This window comes from Anomaloglossus baeobatrachus, chromosome 2 (assembly GCF_048569485.1).
Source record: "Anomaloglossus baeobatrachus isolate aAnoBae1 chromosome 2, aAnoBae1.hap1, whole genome shotgun sequence".
In the NCBI taxonomy this organism is placed as follows: domain Eukaryota; kingdom Metazoa; phylum Chordata; class Amphibia; order Anura; family Aromobatidae; genus Anomaloglossus; species Anomaloglossus baeobatrachus.
Window position 1 is genome coordinate 230,236,687 of NC_134354.1, and position 18,756 is coordinate 230,255,442.

At 46.9% G+C, this 18,756-nt stretch overlaps 1 protein-coding gene and 1 long non-coding RNA gene across 9 annotated transcripts in view; one reads left to right on the top strand and one right to left on the bottom strand.

Annotated features, from left to right (window-relative positions):
* Nucleotides 1-18,756, top strand: part of LOC142289747 (uncharacterized) — a 265,036-nt gene that overhangs the window by 53,970 nt on the left and 192,310 nt on the right. The gene's annotated exons all lie outside the window — the stretch shown is intronic.
* LEMD1 (LEM domain containing 1) overlaps nucleotides 1-18,756 on the bottom strand; it is a 199,196-nt gene that overhangs the window by 21,786 nt on the left and 158,654 nt on the right. For all 7 annotated transcript variants that reach the window (XM_075333672.1, XM_075333671.1, XM_075333670.1 and 4 more), the window contains exons 2-3: nucleotides 9,200-9,320; nucleotides 8,465-8,575 (exon numbers count right to left, since the gene is read on the bottom strand). In XM_075333672.1, the coding sequence (XP_075189787.1) occupies nucleotides 8,465-8,575; nucleotides 9,200-9,320 (232 nt within the window). The remainder of the gene's footprint in view (nucleotides 1-8,464; nucleotides 8,576-9,199; nucleotides 9,321-18,756) is intronic.

Below are 18,756 nucleotides of genomic sequence, written 5' to 3' on the forward strand. Positions count from 1 at the left end.
ACCCAGACAATTGGGTGTATAGCTTCTGCCTCCGGAGGCCACACAAAGTATTACACTTAAAAGTGTAAACCCCTCCCCTCTGTCTATACACCCCCCCGTGCATCACGGGCTCCTCAGTTTTGGTGCAAAAGCAGGAAGGAGGAAACTTATAAATTGGTCTAAGGTAAATTCAATCCGAAGGATGTTCGGAGAACTGAAAACCATGAACCAAGAACAATTCAACATGAACAACATGTGTACACAAAAGAACAACAGCCCGAAGGGAACAGGGGCGGGTGCTGGGTCTCCCAATAGGAGCTAGAAGAAAAGGAATTTACGGTAAGTTAACAAAATTCCCTTCTTCTTTGTCGCTCCATTGGGAGACCCAGACAATTGGGACGTCCAAAAGCAGTCCCCGGGTGGGTAAAAGAATACCTCGGTAAAAGAGCCGTAAAACGGCCCCTTCCTACAGGTGGGCAACCGCCGCCTGAAGGACTCGCCTACCTAGGCTGGCATCTGCCGAAGCGTAGGTATGCACCTGATAGTGTTTCGTGAAAGTGTGCAGACTCGACCAGGTAGCCGCCTGACACACCTGCTGAGCCGTAGCCTGGTGCCGCAATGCCCAGGACGCACCCACGGCTCTGGTAGAATGGGCTTTCAGCCCTGAAGGAACCGGAAGCCCAGAAGAACGGTAGGCTTCAAGAATTGGTTCCTTGATCCACCGAGCCAAGGTTGACTTGGAAGCCTGCGACCCTTTACACTGGCCAGCGACAAGGACAAAGAGCGCATCCGAGCGGCGCAGGGGCGCCGTACGAGAAATGTAGAGTCTGAGTGCTCTCACAAGATCTAACAAGTGCAAATCCTTTTCACATTGGTGAACTGGATGAGGGCAAAAAGAAGGTAAGGAGATATCCTGATTGAGATGAAAAGGGGATACCACCTTAGGGAGAAATTCCGGGACCGGACGCAGAACCACCTTGTCCTGGTGAAACACCAGGAAGGGGGCTTTGCATGACAGTGCAGCTAGCTCAGACACTCTCCGAAGTGATGTGACTGCCACTAGGAAGACCACCTTCTGCGAAAGGCGTGAAAGAGAAATATCCTTCATTGGCTCGAAAGGTGGTTTCTGAAGAGCCGTTAGCACCCTGTTCAGATCCCAGGGTTCTAGCGGACGCTTGTACGGAGGGACTATGTGGCAAACCCCCTGCAGGAACGTGCGTACCTGCGGAAGCCTGGCCAGACGCTTTTGAAAAAACACAGAGCGCCGAGACTTGTCCCTTAAGAGAGCCGAGAGACAAACCCTTTTCCATTCCGGATTGAAGGAAGGACAGAAAAGTGGGCAAGGCAAATGGCCAGGGAGTAAAACCCTGATCAGAGCACCAGGATAAGAAGATCCTCCACGTCCTGTGGTAGATCTTGGCGGACGTTGGTTTCCTGGCCTGTCTCATAGTGGCAATGACCTCTTGAGATAATCCTGAAGACGCTAGGATCCAGGACTCAATGGCCACACAGTCAGGTTGAGGGCCGCAGAATTCAGATGGAAAAATGGCCCTTGAGACAGCAAGTCTGGTCGGTCTGGTAGTGCCCATGGTTGACCCACCGTGAGATGCCACAGATCCGGGTACCACGACCTCCTCGGCCAGTCTGGGGCGATGAGGATGGCGCGGCGGCAGTCGGACCTGATCTTGCGTAACACTCTGGGCAGCAGTGCCAGAGGAGGAAAAACATAAGGCAGTCGAAACTGCGACCAATCCTGAACTAATGCGTCTGCCGCCAGAGCTCTGTGATCTTGAGACCGTGCCATGAATGCCGGGACCTTGTTGTTGTGCCGGGACGCCATTAGGTCGACGTCCGGCTTCCCCCAGCGGCAACAGATCTCTTGAAACACGTCCGGGTGAAGAGACCATTCCCCTGCGTCCATGCCCTGGCGACTGAGAAAGTCTGCTTCCCAGTTTTCTACGCCCGGGATGTGAACTGCGGAGATGGTGGAGGCTGTGGCTTCCACCCACAGCAGAATCCGCCGAACTTCCTGGAAGGCTTGCCGACTGCGTGTGCCGCCTTGGTGGTTGATGTATGCCACCGCCGTGGCGTTGTCCGACTGAATTCGGATCTGCCTGCCTTCCAGCCACGGCTGGAACGCCTTTAGTGCTAGATACACTGCCCTTATCTCCAGAACATTGATCTGAAGGGAGGACTCTGGCTGAGTCCAGGTACCCTGAGCCCTGTGGTGGAGGAAGACCACTCCCCACCCTGACAGACTCGCGTCCGTCGTGACCACGGCCCAGGATGGGGGCAGGAAGGATTTCCCCTTCGACAAAGAAGTGGGAAGAAGCCACCACTGAAGGGAGGCCTTGGCTGCCCGAGAAAGGGAGACGTTCCTGTCGAGGGACGTCGACTTCCTGTCCCATTTGCGGAGAATGTCCGATTGAAGTGGACGCAGATGAAACTGCGCAAATGGAACTGCCTCCATTGCTGCCACCATCTTCCCTAGGAAGTGCATGAGGCGCCTCAAGGGGTGCGACTGGGCTCGAAGGAGAGATTGCACCCCTGTCTGTAGTGAACGCTGTTTGTCCAGCGGAAGTTTCACTATCGCTGAGAGAGTATGAAACTCCATCCCGAGATATGTCAGCGATTGGGTCGGTGTCAATTTTGACTTTGGGAAATTGATGATCCACCCGAATCTCTGGAGAGTCTCCAGAGCAATGTTCAGGCTGTGTTGGCATGCCACCCGAGAGGGGGCCTTGACAAGAAGATCGTCTAAGTAAGGGATCACCGAGTGTCCCTGAGAGTGTAGGACTGCTACCACTGTTGCCATGACCTTGGTGAAGACCCGTGGGGCTGTCGCCAGGCCGAAAGGCAGTGCCACGAACTGAAGGTGTTCGTCCCAGATGGCGAAACGCAGGAAGCGCTGATGCTCTGGTGCAATCGGCACGTGGAGATAAGCATCCCTGATGTTGATTGATGCTAGGAAGTCTCCTTGGGACATCGAGGCGATGACGGAGCGGAGAGATTCCATCCGGAACCGCCTGGTTTTCACGTGTCTGTTGAGCAGTTTGAGGTCCAGAACGGGACGGAAAGATCCGTCCTTTTTTGGCACCACAAACAAGTTGGAGTAAAAACCGTGACCCCATTGCTGAAGGGGAACAGGGATCACCACTCCTTCTGCCTTCAGAGTGCTCACCGCCTGAAGGCTCGCTCGGGAGGCGGAGATGTTCTGAAGAAACGAGTCGGAGGACGAGAGCTGAACTCTATCCTGTAACCGTGAGACAGAATGTCTCTCAACCATCGGTCTTGGACATGTGGCAACCAGGCGTCGCAAAAGCGGGAGAGCCTGCCACCGACCGAGGATGCGGTTTGGGGAGGCCGAAAGTCATGAGGAGGCCGCTTTGGGAGCGGTTCCTCCGGCGGTCTTTTTAGGACGTGACTTAGACCGCCATGAATCAGAGTTCCTCTGACCCTTCTGTGGCCTGTTGGACGAGGAGAATTGAGACCTGGCTGAGGGCCGAAAGGACCGAAACCTCGATTGTACCTTCCGTTGTTGAGGTCTGTTTGGTTTGGACTGGGGTAAGGACGAGTCCTTTCCCTTGGATTGTTTAATGATTTCATCCAACTTCTCGCCAAACAGGCGGTTGCCAGAAAATGGCAAACCGGTTAAGAACTTTTTGGAAGCAGAGTCTGCCTTCCATTCACGTAGCCACATGGCCCTGCGGACTGCCACTGAATTGGCGGATGCTACCGCCGTACGGCTCGCAGAGTCCAGGACAGCATTCATTGCGTAGGACGCAAAAGCCGACGCCTGAGAGGTTAAAGACACAACCTGCGGAGTAGAGGCACGTGTGACTGCATTAATCTCAGACTGACAAGCTGAGATAGCTTGGAGTGCCCATACGGCTGCGAATGCCGGAGCAAAAGACGCGCCTATAGCTTCATAGATGGACTTCATCAGGAGCTCTATCTGCCTGTCAGTGGCATCCTTGAGTGATGAACCATCTGCCACTGCAACTATGGATCTAGCCGCCAGTCTAGAGACTGGAGGATCCACCTTGGGACACTGAGCCCAACCCTTGACTACGTCAGGGGGGGAAGGGATAACGTGTGTCATTAAGGCGCTTAGTAAAGCGCTTATCCGGAAAAGGTCGGTGTTTCTGGACTGTATCTCTGAAGTTGGAGTGATCAAGAAACGCACTCCGTGTACGTTTGGGAAACCTAAATTGGAATTTCTCCTGCTGAGAAGCTGACTCCTCAATCGGAGGAGTTGGAGGAGAAAGTTCTAACACCTGATTGATGGACGCTATAAGGTCGTTTACTATGGCGTCCCCTTCAGGTGTATCAAGGTTGAGAGCGGCGTCAGGATCAGAGCCCTGATCTGCCACCTCCGCTTCATCCTCCAGAGAGTCCTCATGCTGAGATGAAGTCGAGGGAAGCTCCCAGCGAGCCCGCTTAGCCGGTCTGGGACTGCGGTCCGTGTCGGAGTCCTCACCGTGGGACCTATGAGTCGCCCCAGGAGCACTTTGCTGCACCGACCGAGGGGGGTCTGAGAGCAATGATTCAACAGTGCCCGGGGCCTGTGTTACCGGTCTGGACTGCAAAGCTTCTAGTATCTTAGCAGACCATCTATCCATAGACTCAGAAAGTTTGTCCGCGAATACTGCAAACTCTGTCCCTGTCACCTGGACAGTGGCAGCAGGTGGTTCCACCTGGGCCGAGGGTCCCACCAGTGGCTGAGGCTCCGGCTGAGTGAGTGTCACAGGTGCCGAGCATTGCACACAATGAGGGTAGGTGGAACCTGCAGGTAGCATAGCCGCACATGAGGTACAGGTTGCAAAATAAGCCTGTGCCTTGGCACCCTTGCTTTTTGCGGACGACATGCTGTTGTCTCCTCTTAGAGCAATCAGTGAGGGTATATAGCCAAAAGCAAATAGTGCGGCCGTACAGAGTAAATGTATACAATATAAGCATATAAATATACACTTCGGCACCCAGGGGGGCCAGCACCTAGTAACAGGTGCGGCTTACCGACCGCCCTCAGCGGTTGTGTGACCACCAGATTCCCTGCCTGGGCCTCCCAGAGCTGTGGAGCTCGGTGTTGTCTCCCCTCTGAAGTTTTCCAGCGTCAGAAGTGCTGATAGGAATGGCTGCCAGCGTTCTGAGAGGAGGAGGGAGCCGTGGGCGTGCCTCAGAAAGTGCGGGAATCTGGTGCCCCGCAGTGCTCAGTGAGGGGGGAGGAGGATACCTCAGTATGCTCCAGCCCTCACCGCTGACATGCAGTCTAGCGTCCCGCCCTCACCCCTGACTGGCAGGCCCGGGGGTGGGAGTTTGCGGTACTAGGCCGCAAAAGCCGGGGACTAAATTTATTAGCGCGGCCGGCAAACAAGCGCGGTCGGCGCGGTAGTCCCGGCGACGCAAAACACCCGGCAAGTGCTGCAGCGTCCGTTACGCAGGCGCTCTATGCGCCGTCCCCAAGGGGACACAGAGTACCTCAGAGGAGCAGGGCCTGTCCCTGACGATACCCGGTCTCCTGTCCAGCAGATTCCCCCAGGGGCTGCGGAGGGAGCACGGTCCCAGTGCATGGTGACCGGTTAGGATCCCACTTCACCCAGAGCCCCTAAGGGATGGGGAAGGAAAACAGCATGTGGCTCCAGCCTTTGTACCCGCAATGGGTACCTCAACCTTAACAGCACCGCCGACCAGAGTGGGGTGAGAAGGGAGCATGCCGGGGGCCCTGTTATGGGCCCTCTTTTCTTCCATCCGATATAGTCAGCAGCTGCTGCTGACTAAATTGTGGAGCTTGCGTGCATGTGTGCCTCCTTCAACACAAAGCATAAAAACTGAGGAGCCCGTGATGCACGGGGGGGGTGTATAGGCAGAGGGGAGGGGTTTACACTTTTAAGTGTAATACTTTGTGTGGCCTCCGGAGGCAGAAGCTATACACCCAATTGTCTGGGTCTCCCAATGGAGCGACAAAGAAATAAAGATTTATTTATTTATTTATTTAAAAAAAAAAAAGGGGGCAATTGCACGACTGTCTTGTTTTTTTTCCTTATGTATCATGTTCACTATATAGCAAAACTGACCTGGCAATTGATTCCCCAGGTCAGTATGAGGTCATAGATACCAAACATGTATAGCTTTACTTTTATCTACCGTATTTTTCGGACTATAAGACGCACCGGACCATAAGACGCACCCTGGTTTTAGAGCAGGAAAATAAAATTTTAAGCAAAAAATGGGAGTAATGACACACTGTTATGGAGCGAGAATCTGCTGCTGACACGGTTATGGGGGTAATGTCTCCAAATTCTCTACCAAAAGGTACCCCATCCTGGTAATGATCCTCCTGCCTTGTATATACAGTATATGTGCCTCATCCTGCTATATACCCCATCCTGGCATATGGCCCCATTCTGCTATATACGGTAACCCATCCTGGCATATGGCCCCATCCTGCTATATACGGTAACCCATCCTGGCATATGGCCCCATCCTGCTATATACGGTAACCCATCCTGGCATATGGCCCCATCCTGCTATATACGGTAACCCATCCTGCCATCTGGCCCCATCCTGCTATATACCCAATCCTGCTCATATACCCCCACCCTGCTCATATACGCCCACCCTGCTCATAATATACCCCCCCATCCTGCTCATAATATACCCCCCCATCCTGCTCATAATATACCCCCATCCTGCTCATAATATACCCCCATCCTGCTCATAATATACCCCCATCCTGCTCATAATATACCCCCATCCTGGTCCGCATCCTATGGCACATAAAAAAAAAACCGTTCATACTCACCTTACCTCACTCCCTGCAGCACCGCTCCTCCTCCAGTCTGTGTCAGCAGCAGCGCCGCTGAGTGGAGCCGTCCCCATTCCCCTGCAGCATTGCAATGTCCTCCTGTGCCAGCGGCGGCTGCATGTGGACACATGCGCACAGCGATGACGTCATCGCTGTGCGTACCGCTAGTCTCCACTCAGCGGCCGCCGCTGGCACAAGAGGACATCGCAATGCTGCAGGGGAACGGGGACGGCTTCACTCGGCTGTCAGCGGCCGCTAGGAGGAGATCGCAGTAATGCAGGGGAAACAGTGACAGGTGACTGTACCGATTCACTGCACCCCGCGCTGATTATGATGTGCGGGGGGCAGTGAATACAGCCGCACATGATCACTCCAGGCTGTAGTTGCCAGGGGTGATCATGCGGGCCAGCTGTTTATCCCTCGCCCATCACCCCTCCCACCTGTCAGCGCATGCTTCAGCGCTGAGAGAAGGGCGGGAGGATGGGCGTTCATATAAAATGAGCGGGTTCACGTGGTTACGGCAGGCGCTGCTACTGCCTGCTCGTGCCCCTGATGACCCGCACCACCACAGCACCCTCATTCCCGGCGCTATATTCAGACCATAAGACGCACCCCCCACTTTCCCCCAACATTTGGGGGACAAAAAGTGCGTCTTATGGTCCGAAAAATACGGTAAGTAGAAAAAAAAAAAATAAATTATATATAGCCCTTTTGTTGCCATTTTCCAAGACTTGTAGTGTTCTCACTTTTCGGGATCTGGGGCTAAGTAGAGGCTTATTTTTGGTGTCTTGTGGAGATGTTTTTAATTATACCATCTTTTGGGTAGATGTGATGTTTTGATCGCCTGTTATTGCATTTTAATGATTTGCGGTAGGACCAAAAAAAAACAACAACATAATTCTGGCAATTTCATTTTTTTCTCGCTACGCTCTTTACCAATCAAATTAATTGATTTTATATTTTAATAGATCGGGCATTTCTGAACTCAGTGATACCAAATGTATTTTATTATTATGGTTTTATTTTCAATGGTGCAAAAGGGAGGAGAGTTGAACTTTAAGATGTTTTGTTAATTTTTTTTTCATATTTTTAAAACTTATTTTTATTGATTTTACTTGTCTCCGTGTGGGACTTTATGTCTGCACTGTCCGATTGTTTCTGCTGATCAGAGCAATTCTTCAGCAGTACACTGATCAACAGACATGCTGACCTCCTGTGAGTGCCGCTGCTCTGCCTGCCTTCACAGGAAGAGTCATGACAGTGACTGGGATCATCAGCTGACCCTGAGCTGCCATGCTAACCCATTGGCGCCCCGTGATCGCATCACGGTGCCACCAATGGCGGCAGCAAACATTGCGATACATGACAGAGTGCTTTAAAATCGAGCTGTCAGAGTTTGACAGCACGACCTAAGATGATATCAGGCACGGGTGGATCTCCAATCCACCCGCACCTGTTGTTAGCTGCACATGTCAGCTGATCAGATTAACTGACATGTGCAGGGAAAAACATAGGCTCACAGCGTGAGCCCACATCAAAGGAAGGGAGGTGACATGATGTACATATATACACACATCGTAGGTCGTTAAGGATTTAAAGGGGGAGCTCATTCATGGGATGGGTCCTGGTCCAACCACCGGTACTAAATTCACACAATACTCTAACATTTTATGCACCAACCTTCATCTTCACTATCTGAATACTGGTCCTCATGTCCACCTCCATTTTCTTTGACCTGCTTCTCTTCAAGTAATTGCTGTAACTTCCTTTCATAAATCCCCCTGGTGGTAGCTAGACAAAATAATGAAAACAAAAAACAAGCCCCAAACCATGAATTACATAAAACACAATTAGCAGTTTTCTCCCTTAGATCACACATAATCCACAATGCTATTCTGGCTGATTTGGGAGCAGATCAGTGCCCGCCTGGATATCTGGTTTTATTTCTCTCCCCATAAAACATTGCACTCTAAAGAAGGCAAGGAGATGAGGCGGATACATACGGCATTATGCAATCACCAAAGCAAATTCAGCACTTTTGTTCTCTGTAATGCACTAGAAAATCTCGCCTCACAGAAATAGACGGAAAATGTTGGGATCATTCCTTATAAACCTGCAAAGCATTTCACTCCTTGCATAATACCACATCAAGGCGTGCAGCGTCTTTCTTTGAGAGCTTTGTTAGTACCTAGATAATAAGTATACACCGCAGTAGGCTTCATTTCTAACCAAGGCAATTGCACCTGGGGGGGCTAGAAAGCCACAAAGCATGTGATAGACACACGCTCGGCTATATTCTTTGATCTACAGGGAATGTTTTGCTCTTGTGCTGATTAATCATTGCTTATAGACAAAGACGGCCGGATGTGCATTGCTCTGACGCTCCCTCACTCGTGTAAAATATGATATGCGTACGTAAGATGGGTCCCGGGTTGACCCCATGTTTCCTCAGCTGCTCCTTCAGCTCGCTGTCACTCAAGCTTTTTAAGTCCATCTTGTCACTTGTCTTTTCTTCCTGGTCCCCAACGGGCTGAAGCTGAAAAGGGAAACAGGAACTGTGTTAGCTGGAGTCAGTCAGAGCCTGCAATACATGCTAAGGAGCACAACAGATTAATACTGGAGTACACCTTTGATTTGATGAAGGGAGGGGCTGGGTTGTAACCCTTATGGTTATACATTCTCCTGAAAACTAGGTGCAACAATACACAGGAAAAAAAAAAAGAAATTAAATTAAATTAACTTGTATACTCTTATTTTACTTGAGGCAACTTGCCTTGCCCCTGACATAGAGACAGACGTACAGTCCTCATGATATGGTGTCATCACGTCTTATTTTGTATCTGCCATGCTGGTATACATTGCAACATAAAAAATATAAAAAAAAAAAAAAAAAAAAAAAGGGGCCAGAGGGCAAGATATGGCAATAACCCCACACATTCCATCAAAAAAGGGTTACATTAACAAATCAGGACAGGCTTGGTCTAAAAGGCTCTCTGACCGCATAACACTGGCAGATATAATGTATCGCAAACATTGTACCAGCAATCAGATCTATAATTAGAATTAATTGTGTGGGCAATATATTATATATATATATATATATATATATATATATATATATATATATATATATATATATTACACACACACACACACACACACACACACACACAGTATTTTCCGGCGTATAAGACGACTGGGCGTATAAGACGACCCCCAACTTTTACAGTTAAAATATAGGAGTTTGGAATATATTGTATATACTTGAGTGTAAGGGTACCTTCACACTTTAGCGATGCAGCAGCGATCCGACCAGCGATCTGACCTGGTCAGGATCGCTGCTGCATCGCTACATGGTCGCTGGTGAGCTGTCAAACAGGCAGATCTCACCAGCGACCAGCCCCCAGCCAGCAGCGACGTGCAAGCGACGCTGCGCTTGCACGGAGCCGGCGTCTGGAAGCTGCGGACACTGGTAACTAAGGTAAACATCGGGTATGGTTACCCGATGTTTACATTAGTTACCAGCGCACACTGCTTCCTTGCTCTCCTAGCTACAGTACACATCGGGTTAATTAACCCGATGTGTAATGCAGCTACATGTGCAGAGAGCAGGGAGCCGGCAGCACAGGCAGCGTGAGAGCTGCAGAGGCTGGTAACTAAGGTAAATATCGGATAACCACCTTGGTTACCCGATGTTTATCTTGGTTACAGCTTACCTCAGCTGTCAGACACCGGCTCCTGCTCCCTGCTCGCTTCATTTGTCGCTCTCCTCGCTGTCACACACAGCGATCTGTGTGTCACAGTGGGAGAGCGCCTTTGAAGAAAACGAACCAGGGCTGTGTGTAACGAGCAGCGATCTCGCAGCAGGGGCCAGATCGCTGCTCAGTGTCACACACAGCGAGATCGCTAATGAGGTCACTGCTGCGTCACAAAAAGCGTGACTCAGCAGCAATCTCGGCAGCGAGCTCGCTGTGTGTGAAGCACCCCTAAGCCAACCAGAGTAAGGGGTGCTTCACACACAGCGAGCTCACTGCCGAGATCGCTGCTGAGTCACGCTTTTTGTGACGCAGCAGTGACCTCATTAGCGATCTCGCTGTGTGTGACACTGAGCAGCGATCTGGCCCCTGCTGCGAGATCGCTGCTCGTTACACACAGCCCTGGTTCATTTTCTTCAAAGGCGCTCTCCCGCTGTGACATACAGATCGCTGTGTGTGACAGCGAGAGAGCGACAAATGAAGCGAGCAGGGAGCAGGAGCCGGCATCTGACAGCTGAGGTAAGCTTGTAACCAAGATAAACATCGGGTAACCAAGGTGGTTACCCGATATTTACCTTAGTTACCAGTCTCTGCAGCTCTCACGCTGCCTGTGCTGCCGGCTCCGGCTCTCTGCACATGTAGCTGCTGTACACATCGGGTTAATTAACCCGATGTGTACAGCAGCTAGGAGAGCAAGGAGCCAGCGCTAAGCAGTGTGCGCGGCTCCCTGCTCTCTGCACATGTAGCTGCTGTACACATCGGGTTAATTAACCCGATGTGTACTGTAGCTAGGAGAGCAAGGAGCCAGCGCTCAGTGTGCGCGGCTCCCTGCTCCCTGCACACACAGCTAAGCGGTGTGCGCTGGTAACTAATGTAAACATCGGGTAACCATACCCGATGTTTACCTTAGTTACCAGTCTCCGCAGCTTCCAGACGGCGGCTCCGTGCAAGCGCAGCGTCGCTTGCACGTCGCTGCTGGCTGGGGGCTGTTCACTGGTCGCTGGTGAGATCTGCCTGTTTGACAGCTCACCAGCGACCATGTAGCGATGCAGCAGCGATCCTGACCAGGTCAGATCGCTGGTCGGATCGCTGCTGCATCGCTAAGTGTGAAGGTACCCTAATGTCCAGTACAGTAATGAGCTCATTGTTTAAGAATGCACTCCTGCTGTAATGTCCCCATTGTACAGTAATGTGGCCTGCTGTAATGTCTCGTGCAGTAATGTCTCCATTGTTTAATAATGCCCTCCTGCTGGTTCCCGTCTGACCCCTATCATGCAGTTGTTTACACACAATAAAAGATATTCTCACCTCTCCTCAGTGTCCGCGCTACCTCCAGCTGCTTCTTGCAGTCCGCACACAGACCCCTCCATGATAGTGTGAACAGAGCGGCCTCTGCAGGATGTCGTCATGGCTTTACTACAGTTGAATGCTATACGGCACTACAAAGCATTCAACTGCAGTAAACGCGTCCAATGCACAGGGCCACCGCTACGGTCAGCGCTTTACTGCAGTTGAATGGTTTGGTAGCGCCGTAAAGCATTCAACCATAGTAAAGGCATGACAACATCCTGCAGCAGCTGCTCCGTACACTGGAAGCCATCACCTATCACGGAGGGGTCTGTGTGCCTGCGGACTGCAACAAACAGCTGGAGGCACCACGGACACGGAGGAGAAGTGAGAATATCTTTTCTTGTGTGTAAAGCCATGATGACACCCGGCATATAAGACGACCCATGACTTTTGAGAAGATTTTCAGGGGTTAAAAAGTCGTCATATACGACGGAAAATATGGGATACATATTAAATATATATATATATAAAATATTATATATCACAAATCAAAACATATTTACCCTATCAGTGAAGACCAGATAAAATGTGGCAAACACCATCCTTCAGCATACCACCAACAAAAAAAGCATAATACAACGCGATCAAAAAGTTGTTATAGCTGAAAATATTTTCTCCCGAAAAAAACAAAAAACAAAAAAACCAAGTCCGTCATGTGTCAATGGAAATACCAGGGTTTGCTCGTTACTGGTGTGGAGGTTCAATGTTTCTCTCAAATACCTGCTACTGTGGACCGCCCTTCCCCATCGCCTGACCCCCGGGCTCCGTGACGTCAACTTCCTGTTGACCTGACATCACCGCGGTCAGCCCCAGTCTCCATGAGTGACTGGGCTGTGGATGGAGTTTCACCGCTCATCACAGCCCAGCATCCCTCCGGCTTACACGCTCTGCAGAGAAGGAGGAGTGAGCAGGAAGGATGCTGGGCTGTGATGAGCGTTGAAACTCCACCCACAGCCCAGTCACTCACAGAGACTGGGGCTGGCCTCGATGATGTCAGGTGATCAGGAACTTTACTTGACATCACTGGATACCCGATGTCACGGAGCCCGGGGGTCAGGCGATGGGGGAAGAGTGAACTACAGTAGCGCCGCTCACAGGCACTATTGGCAACACAAGGTATTTGAGAAAAACCTTGTTTCTCAACATATCGCTGTGGCCAGTAATAAATACGGGTGAACCACTTAGGCAAGATAGATATAAGATAACAGTGGCATAAATATACTCATGTTATTAAAAAGAAGAGATCAGGTTCTGATAGGTAAAGTACATGCAGAGAACAAAAAAATATGCAGAAAACTTTAACAAAAGACTCTTTACATAAAAAGTTTTCTCTGCAAAACAAAAAAAAAAAAAAAAAAGGTGGGGGGAAAAACTCAAACTGAACTGTCATTTAATCTTTTCAGGGTAATGGTGTCCAGTGTCACAAACCACTTAGCCTCCTGTTGGGCTAGCATTGTTTTGACATAAATCACCCCGAATACCACAATGTATTACAACAATGCCCCTAAACATCAGGGCCTCTTGATTAAAATCCATAATGGATTTTAAAGTGAGGTGGCAGGGTCTTTAGTGAGACATCGTCCACTATCCTGGCCACGCCAATGTCCCTCACCCTAATTTGGAATTCACGAGCTGTATGGCCAATATATTCTATCTATATATACCGTATTTTTCGCTTTTTAAGACGCACCTTATTATAAGACACACCCCCAAATTTGGTGAAGGAAAAGATTTTTTTTGTAATGTTAAATGGGGTCCATCTTATAATGCCAGTGTCTAACAAATCATATAGGGCATATGTCCCTCATAGCCCTCCATCATAAAAATAGCCCCCCTTAATCTGGATATGCCCCCCTTATATTGAATATAGCCCGCTTGTGCTGGGACACGTCCCCTTGTGCTGCCCATGGCCCCTATAGATGGCACACCTCCCCTGTGTTTGATATGGCCCCCATACTGCTGCCCATGGCCACTATAGATGGCACATCTCCCCTGTGTTAGATATGCCCCCCATACTGCTGCCCATAAAATAAAACACTTTCCTTACCTTCTCAGCGCTGTAATCCCTGTGTCTTCCTCCGTGGTATTGAGCACCGGCCTCCTCCACTTCCTGGTTCTTGCTGCCGGTCATGTGATCGGCACAGCAAAGTGATATCATCTCTGCGTGCTTTATCACAGACAGCAGCAGCAGGGGACTGGGAGATCAGCGCTGGAGGTAAGTAAAGCTTTTTTTATTTTACTAGGGGCAGCAGTATGGGGGCCATATCTAACACGGGGGGGTGTCATGTGCAATCAAAGGGAGCCCAGGCAGATATAATATGCGCCGCTGCCCCCAGCCCATCAGCACGATGTGGTCTCAGCACCACGCTGATTGACAGCGGCTGTGCATATTATATGAGCGGGAGCAGGAGATCTAACGCTGCCGCCGCAGCTTTCACCTGCCCCCAGCACCGCTCCAGAGCGGACCGTGAAGTATATACATACACACAATATATATATATATATATATATATATATATATATATATATATATATATATATATATATATATATATATATATATATATATATATATATATATATATATATATATATATATATTTATATTATATATACATACACTATATATACATACACGTATGTTCGGTTTATAAGACGCACCCCCTACTTTCCCCCAAAATTTGGGGGAACAAAAGCGCGTCTTATAAAGCGAACAATACGGTATAGTTTTTAGAGGAGGAACATTTTAAAATATATATTTTGAGCCAAATAGTGCACTAAAACATTTTAATAAAATTGTTAAAACATTATTTTAACAATAGAGACTCAACAGCAGCATTGTAAGTAACTTGAACCATGTTTGTGAATAACATGAGGAGAAGCTTGTGGGATGATGGGTAGTCTGTGGATGACGCTCTGTTATGGGGATCTGGGACTACCAGCCCCCTTATCCTTAAGAATATACCCATGTACTGTATATCATACATGGGTGTATTCTGAAAAAAGAAGGGGGTTGTAGTCACATTTACTACACTTTAGCCGCTACATAAGTCCCTCCCTCAAGTGTTTATACTAAAAATGACTACAACCCCCACCATCCTTCAGAATACACCCAGTGATTCAGTATATTCTGAATGCTGATAATGGGGGTTGTGTTCCCCTTCAGTGTATTTGCTCACCTATTAGGGTCAGATCACTGATTGGTGTAGGCAGCTCTGCAGCAGTTGCCTACAGCAATTCGTATCCAGCCCTGCAGAGGAGGAGAACTAAAACGGAGCCTGCCACAATCTCTATTGCTTTTCAACCATGCTTTCACAGAATTAAAAAAAAATAAACTCATGAAACAGGAATGGACAGAAATGATGATACCCCTGAAAATAATATGACAAAAGGGACATGTTAAATCAAGGTGTGTCCACTAATTGGCATCATAGGTGTCTACAATCTTGAAATCAGTCAGTCAGTGGGCCTGTATATAGGGCTACTCACTGTGCTGTTTGGTGACATTATGTGTACCACACTCAACATGGACCAGAGAAAGCAAAGGAAAGTTTTGTCTCAGGAGATTAGAAAGAAAATTATACACAAGCATGTTAAAAGGTAAAGGTTATAAGACCATCTCCAAGCAGCTTGATGTTCCTGTGACTATAGTTGCACATATCATTCAGAAATTTTAAGATCCATGGACCTGTAGCCAACCTCCCTGGATGTGGCCACAGGAGGAAAAAATTGATGACAAATCAAAGACGAATAATACGAATGGTAACAGAAGAGCCTAGAAAAATCTTCTAAAGAGATTAAAGGTAAACTTCAAAATCAAGGAACATCAGTGTCAGATCGCACCATCTGTCGTTGTTGGAGCCAAAGTGGACTTCAATGAAAACACCATTGTTGGGGGGGGGGGGGGAATTAAAAAGAAAAATATATAAATCAGTGAAAAGCCAGAGTGGAATTTGCCAAACTACATGTTAACAAGCCACAAAGCTTTTGGGAGAATGTTCTATGGACAGATGAGACAAAACGGAACTTTTTGGCAAGGCACATCAGCTCTATGTTCCCAGAAGGAAAAATGAAGCTTATGCTGTTATGTTCTGGGACTGCTTTGCTGCATCTGGCACAGGGTGTGTTGAACCTGTGCAGGGTACAATAAATTGTCAAGACTATCTAAAGAGAAATGTGCTGTCCATTGTCAGAAAGCTTGGTCTCAGTCGCAGGTCATGGGTCTTGCAACATAATGACCTAAAAACACACCTAAAAACACCCAAGAATGGCTAAGAGGAAACATTGGACTATTCTGAAGTGGCCTTCTATGAGCCCTGACCTAAATCCTATTGAGCATCTTTGGAAAGAGCTGAAACATGCCCTCTGGAAAAGGCAACCTTCAAACACGAGACAACTGGAGCAGTTTGCTCTTGAGGAATGGCTAAAATACCTGTCAAGAGGTGCAGAAGTCTCATTGACAGTTACAGGTATCATTTGATTGCAGCGATTGCCTCAAAAAGTTGTGCAACCAAATATTAAGTTCAGGAGGGATCCATCATTTCTGCACAGGCCTATTTCATGTGTTGTATTTTTTTTTTTTTTAAATTCTGTGGAAGCAGAAAAGCAATGTCTGACTTTCATTTGTTCATTTTCATAGATTTTTATTATTACTTTTCTCAGATTCAAGTTATTTCTGTGACCATTGTGGGTTTTTCCTTTCATTAAAAAAGGGGTACCAATAATTTTGACCACGTGTGTAAATGAGCAGCCACATGTGGCATAATAAATGATGTTCGAGGTGCTACATGATATCCTGTGATTGATCTTAAATTGGCGTGCACCATCCGAGCCGGTGAAGGAGTCACAGCGGAGGACATTGGAGCAGGCAAAACAGTGTCCGCAAGGTAGGCATCCCAAAATTGGTCCTCTGCTGCAAAAAGGATTAAGTGGCTTTGAAGCCTAATGGCTTTTTATTAGGAAATCCTTAATATTCCTGGACCATCTAGAGGTCATTAAGGGGACTGTAGGTAAGTTTTTAGACAAAATAGGATCAGTCCTCAAAACCGGCCAGTGTTTGCTCAATATTGAACACATAGTTTGCTATTCATGATTGTACGTAGAGATAGATCTCAGATTACACTTTGCACTTTTTGTGTGTGGTAATTGCTTAATCAATTTTGGAAGCATTAACTCCTTGTTCTCTGGATATTTAATGTATGCTTTGAATTGCTTTTTTCAGAGATGGGTGTAATTTACACTACTTCTGATTAATTCAAAGTGGATAGAATTTATCTAATGTTGCAATGATGCAGAGCTGAGTGAGCTGCAAAAAAATGTGTTGGCAAGAAGTCAAATTTCTTTTCCCCAATTCTGTGTCAGTTACTTGTCTCACACTGGTAACACCTCTAAAATAAGTTCTGGAGGTGGAGTTAACTTCCACGAAGCATAGCCCGGAAGAGCTCATTTACATAAAGTGTTAAAAGATGATATTTCCACAACAAAGCATCATATGAGACACACAGGTTGGACTTTTCAGCATTCTATAATTTGTATACCCATATGAATAGTTTAAAAAAGGTCAAAGTAGTGACAGATTCCCTTTAAGTACTTGTGCACCAAGTTTCAGGGACTGTTCAAGGCAAAACTGAAGGAACGCATTTTCGAGAGTCCGGATATTCAGTAACTCATGAAAGACGACGTGTCCGAAACAAAAATGATAACAAAAATGATAGTTATTGAGAAAAGGGCTTAGGAGTCGTAAAGCTATTTCTAGGTAACAACAAAGATCAAGAAGTACCTTGTGGAGAACATGTTGAAACATTTCAAAGCCTTTGGGTTGTCGGGTGAGTTTGATGTTACATTTTTTTTTTTACATTCCCATATGGACTACTTTCCTGAAAACCTTGGTGCTGTTAGCAAAGAAAAAAAGATATCAGGATATCAAGGAGATGGAACGCCGATGCCACGGTAGATGGACCGTGAACATGATTGGGGACTACTGCTGGATGCGCCTTATAGAAGGAGAAAAGGGAAGCTTTGAAGGGAAAAGGAAAAGGAGCAAGAATTCCCAATTAGAGCTGCAAAATGAAAGTTCAATAAATTTATATTCATTTTTATGCATTTGTTTTATATTAAAAACATAAAATCTAAGTGTACATTTTGGATACAATAAAGAATTTCCTTGTTCATCTCGCTTGTATGCAATTTCACAAATGTTTTGTGTAAAATTCATACATGGTTAAAAATAGAAGTGGGTTTTTTTTGTTTTGTTTTTTTTTAAATAAGGGCATAAGAAAACAAGGATCAATCAATGGATTTGAAAATTTTCATGAACCAAATTTTGCATACTTGTGTTTTTTTAATGTTTATTTCTAAGTTTTGTGCAGTTATATTGGTTTACTTGGTGAAAATAAACAAGTGAGATGGGAATATATATTTGGTTTTTATTAAGTTGCCTAATAATTCTGCACAGTAATAGTTAAGCTTTGATATTCTTGAGTCTTTTGGGTTGATGAATAATAAAAAAAATAATCCTCTAAAATACAACTTGCCTAATAATTCTGCACACACTGTATTGCTTATATTTCAGTGAAAATGTATTGTAGTACAATGTGAACATCAGACATTTAATCATTTTGATAATACAATAATGAAGATATTTAGATAGAACATAAAATATATTTATTGGAATACAACTTTAGAACACAAAAAACTAATAAATTGTAAATATATATATATATATATATATATATATATATATATATATATAATGTAATCTATATTATATAGTGTATTATAACTATGTAATAAACAATGTAAGTGGCAATAAACAGTTTTCAACAAAAGCATGCTAAATAACATTTGTGCAGTCTATGACTTTTTTTT